The sequence below is a fragment of the Cibotium barometz genome, chromosome 60, assembly GCF_041138505.1.
Source record: "Cibotium barometz isolate CiBa-2024 chromosome 60, ASM4113850v1, whole genome shotgun sequence".
NCBI lineage: Eukaryota > Viridiplantae > Streptophyta > Polypodiopsida > Cyatheales > Cibotiaceae > Cibotium > Cibotium barometz.
In genome coordinates this window covers 7024363-7028899 of record NC_141105.1, presented here as the reverse complement: position 1 = coordinate 7028899, position 4537 = coordinate 7024363, and the positions used below count along the sequence as shown (strand labels likewise).

Sequence of the window (4537 nt, the reverse complement as noted above, 5' to 3'; positions counted from 1 at the left end):
AGGTGACACCTATACCTAAGTCAATGACAATAGAGTTAGGAAGTTCCTTACTCGGGCTTATTTCTACCAAAGCTTGCGGGTGCAATCGAGGATTTAGCCCTACATTAGCTCTGACCCCCAAAAGCTTACTGATCAAGGAGAAGTTTGATTAAGGGGTGTAGATGCATCGAGAGATTAGGAAGCTCCACCCAAACAGGGGAAAAATCAAGAGACCACGGAAAAAGGGAAAGGGGAGAATTCCTAAGGACCCATTGGGCTGGCCCCTAGTTGAGAGCCATCCCTTCCTCTCTAAACAAGAAGCATAAGTAATTATTCGGTAAATATTGAGTTTGGTCGACTATGAGGCCTCGAGCGGACTAGTTATTTCTCATCTAGGTCTTTAACACCTCTACTGGAGGTTGTGGACCATAGCACAAACCTAGTAGTACTCTGGTTTGGTAAGTTCGCTGGCCACTCCTGAACCAGATTAGCAAGGAGAGTGACAGAGAGCTTACCGTTTCTGTGTACTGAATCTTCTCTTCTATCATTTCCAATGCCTCTATTCTGGTGACGTTGGGGTCTAGGCCGATTCGGGCTCCGCTTCGCTTCTTTAGAAGGGCTCCCTCAGCTGCATCATTTCTCTCTCCGTCAGATAGAAGAAGCGGCATTTGGCGTCCTCCATAGTCCTCCTCCTTTTGGGGCTCTAGGCTGGGCCATCTTGATTCTCCATGGCTTTGGTTGTGCCCTAAAATCGGGTATGGCAGGGGAGAGAAGAGACTATTGTCATCCAGCGAAGCAGGTGACAAGTGTGAGGCTTGGAATGAGGGGTTTCCAAAAAGAGGGTCTACTGCGTGACTCACATGCGGGAAAAAGAAGCGCTGCACCCTCTCTTCCTCATGATGGGTGAGGAGTGGGACAGGATATTCCACATGGGTCTCTTGAAGATGAAGATCCGGCTCTTGAGGATTGAACAGGATGGTCCTGATGGGTCTGATGTGCTACTCCTTGTTTTTGGCACTTGCTCCTGTGGGTGTGGTTGTCAAGGGAGTTGGTCTTATCCCTGCGCTTGGTTTCGGTGTCACAGGTAGAGCCAAATGAAGTCCCTTAGGCCGTGCGGCCATTGGGACAAAGAAAGGGCCTCCCCCGCTTCTCGGCCCTGTAACTAGACAAGATTAGACATGTAGTTAGAAGGAGAACGTTTTGACAAAACCCTAGGTCATAGGTTTCCGTACATCACAGGTTCTGCAAGAGCTCTCCGTATCCTAACACTGGTAAACTATAATAACAAAAAGATCAGTTCGATGTAGAACGCTAGAACTTTTAGAGCGTAATCCCAAACATTCTAATTAAATGCTCGCAGTTCACACAAAGACTAGTTTATTTTCTAAAGATCTGATCCGAAGGGAAGGTTTCGAAACCCTAAGGGAAGGTTCTGAAACCGTAAGTTTCTCTTTTCAGTGCGAGGAGGTTTCGCGTGAGCAGACGGGGTCTATAGCTTTGTGGGTGTTTGTGCAGGTTTGCAGCTATGGCGCTCTCTCAAAAGGAATCGGACATTCAGTTGATGCTCGCCGCCGATGTGCACCTCGGCACTAAGAACTGCGACTTCCAGATGGAGCGCTATGTGTGGAAGAGGCGATCTGACGGTGCGTGGTGCCCCTCTCGTCTTAACTCTTAGGGCTTATTAGGGTTTCTGTGCAAAATGCGTTAGGGCTAGTGCGTTGGGATTTTCTGCGAAGTATGCACTTACCTGCGCATTGCGTCGCTCGGTACTATGTTCTCTCCCCTAGCGTTACTGCAACATCTTGTAACGTAGGCTTTATGCAGCAGTTCCCTTTGTAGCCCTTGCACCAGAACGTACTACCCATAGAGTCCTTTCGGTCGTTAGGGTTTTCTGCAACAGAACTCTGCTTTAGTGCGACAGCATACGAAGCAATGTTTGTTGTCGTTATTCTGGATTTGGGCTACAGTCTTTTTGTGTAATCTTCATGGACCTAACTCAAGAATCTTTGATGAGTGGATGGAACATGAAATACAAAAATCTGCATCTGGGACATCATTAATAGTCTCACATCACACGGTTTAGTTTGTGATGAGCGTTGATGGCCTGATGCCCGGTAAACACGTCCCATGAAGATCCCCCAGGATTATCTAGGCGCAGGTCATGATACAGGGTCTCCTCATAGTAGATTGGCCACACTTTTCAGCTTAGAGCTCCTGACTGATGTTGAGAAATGGACCAGTTAAGATGGCCGAGATTCTGAAGATTATGCAAGCCTTTTTTGACCGCCAGATTGGCCCGCCTAGCATTATATGCTACTTCTTGAACCATGTTTTGTTCATGTGCATTTGAATCAACATATGTGATGATGGCTTTTGACTTTTCATTTCTAGGTATTTTCATTATCAATGTGGGGAAGACCTTGGACAAGCTGGAGCTGGCTGCCAGGGTCATTGTTGCAATTGAAAATCCTCAGGAAATCATAGTGCAGTCTGCCAGGCCTTATGGTCAAAGGGCTGTCTTGAAGTTTGCCCAGTACACTGGTGCACAAGCGATTGCAGGACGTCACACACCAGGAACTTTTACCAATCAGCTTCAGACTACCTTCTGCGAGCCTCGCCTTCTGATCTTGACTGACCCTCGCACTGACCATCAGGTCAATACCCTTTTTTTCGGGGTCTTTGTGCCAACCTGCTCTCCCTGCTCAAAAATTTCCTGGTTTTTTGCAGCCCATCAGAGAAGCTGCACTTGGAAACATCCCGACCATTGCCTTCTGTGACACGGACTCTCCCATGCGCCATGTCGATATTGGAATCCCAGCCAACAACAAGGGAAAGCACAGCATTGGCTGCCTTTTCTGGATGTTGGCCCGGATGGTCCTTCAAATGAGGGGTACCATTTCTCCTCGTCAGCGTTGGGATGTCATGGTAATTTTTTAATTGGGTGTTTTGATATTGAGTGTTGTAGCATGATGCACCATTATCTACTTCGACACGGTTCTAAGAGCGTACTTGTTGTACACCTAGGTGGATCTGTTTTTTTACCGAGAGCCTGAGGAGGCAAAGGAACGGGAAGAGGAGGAAGGTGCTGCCCCTGAGTTCACACCTGCTGAGTATACTGCTCCTCCCATTGCCCTTGCTGCTGAGCAATGGGTTCCAGAGAGTGGTGATGCTGGAAATTGGGAGCCTGTAGTGTCTGCTGCGGCAGTGCAAGCTCCTGCCCAAGAGTGGTCCACAGGTGCTGGTTTGTAATGATGCATTGTTGTGAAAATATTGTGTTGTGTTGGTCTCCTGACAGGTGATGTAATGTTGAATGGTCTATGTTGGGATTGGGCAGCAGTGCCAGCTGATGCTCAAGGATGGGATTCTGCACCTGCACCTGCTGAAGGTTGGGATCCAGCAGGCGTGGTTCCTCCTGCTGCTACTGCAGTTGGCTGGGAGACTACTGCTCCTAGTTGGGAAGCAGCACCCCAGTAGTTATTTTTTCGCAGCAGTTTTGCAGATGATTATTGCAACTGAGTGACACGAATCAGAGTGAAGAGCAACAATTGTTTTTCTTAGAGTTCTACTACATAGTCAAGGCAGGGAATTGTTCTTAGATAAAATGTTGCGGCTAGTTTTTTGATGACTGGGTTTTTTAGTGAAGTATGCTGTATCTATATGCATCTGAGTATGTCTACAATCTTTGTGACTGAGGCATGAAATGAAGCCCATTTTTGATAGAAATTTGTTTTCCTCCCTCGGGTTCCCCAAAATTCAATGGTTTTGGGTTTTTATGCCAGTCTTGCAGATGGAGATGTATTCAATGGTAGCTGTCCCTGGTTTTAAATTGCTAACTTGGGTTTGTAGTGCATCGTCTGAATGGGATTGGGTTTTAGACCAGCATCATCAACTTGCCAATATAAATCAATGAAATAATAAATATATAAATAAAATTTATGAAAGAAAACAGAAGCAAAACTTCAAATAGGGTCCCATAACAAGTGAAAAATTGAAATTTCATCGATTAGTCATTGCAACCTTTACATGTTATTGTTTGTCTAAAGTTTTTCCAACCGTTTAACTTTTTGTCTAATCTACGATTGAAAGCTTTTTCATGAAAAATTAAATGTCATTCGTAGCATAAATGAGCATGCAACGACCCTCTCTCTCTCTCTCTCTCTTTCTATATATATATATATTTGCAGAGGGCCCTTCATGCTCCACGGGTGCACAAGTGCGCCTGCACAAATTTGCACACTTTCACATGCTCCTAATTTCACTTAGTAGTAGATAGGCTTGAGTGATCCAGCAAAAGCTGTGGTCGAGTTTTTTTGTTGACGCAGGAGACTTAGGGTCTACGTTGATGCTCTCTTCTAATTACGTTAAGCTAATCACATTACTCTGTTTTTTTACTGACAAGAGGAGTTGGGTAAAGTAAGCTAACATCTTTGTCTGTTTTCTATGATTAAGTTAAAGAGGTTTTAACAATGTTGCAATCTACAACTGGTTTAAATACATTCTAGTAGTGGGTTTTTGCATGGCACGTGGAGGGTTTTTGTGAGAATCTTGAAAATCTCCT

At 45.4% G+C, this 4537-nt stretch overlaps 1 protein-coding gene across 4 annotated transcripts; it reads left to right on the top strand.

Annotated features, from left to right (window-relative positions):
- The first annotated feature begins 1279 nt into the window (after positions 1–1279).
- On the top strand, positions 1280–3715 carry LOC147604920 (small ribosomal subunit protein uS2y-like). 4 transcript variants are annotated; one of them, XM_086793733.1, is made up of 6 exons: positions 1280–1419; positions 1495–1622; positions 2371–2633; positions 2707–2904; positions 3004–3214; positions 3314–3715. In XM_086793733.1, exons 2-6 carry the CDS (start codon positions 1505–1507, stop codon positions 3451–3453), a joined length of 930 nt encoding a protein of 309 aa, XP_086649859.1. In that variant the 5' UTR covers positions 1280–1419; positions 1495–1504; the 3' UTR covers positions 3454–3715. The 4 variants fall into 4 exon arrangements, with proteins under 4 accessions (XP_086649859.1, XP_086649860.1, XP_086649857.1 ...); XM_086793734.1 differs by having other exon boundaries at positions 1283–1419; positions 3317–3715; XM_086793731.1 differs by having other exon boundaries at positions 1283–1419; positions 3004–3220.
- Positions 3716–4537: the final 822 nt, after the last annotated feature.

What these genes read in the sequence shown, in the direction of transcription:
- LOC147604920 (XM_086793731.1), top strand. Translation starts at nt 1,505, where the DNA reads ATGGCGCTCTCTCAAAAGGAATCGGACATTCAGTTGATGCTCGCCGCC. An exon ending in ACCCTCGCACTGACCATCAG is followed by an intron (nt 2,634 to 2,706) that starts GTCAATACCCTT and finishes GGTTTTTTGCAG; the next exon opens with CCCATCAGAGAAGCTGCACT. An exon ending in GTCAGCGTTGGGATGTCATG is followed by an intron (nt 2,905 to 3,003) that starts GTAATTTTTTAA and finishes TTGTACACCTAG; the next exon opens with GTGGATCTGTTTTTTTACCG.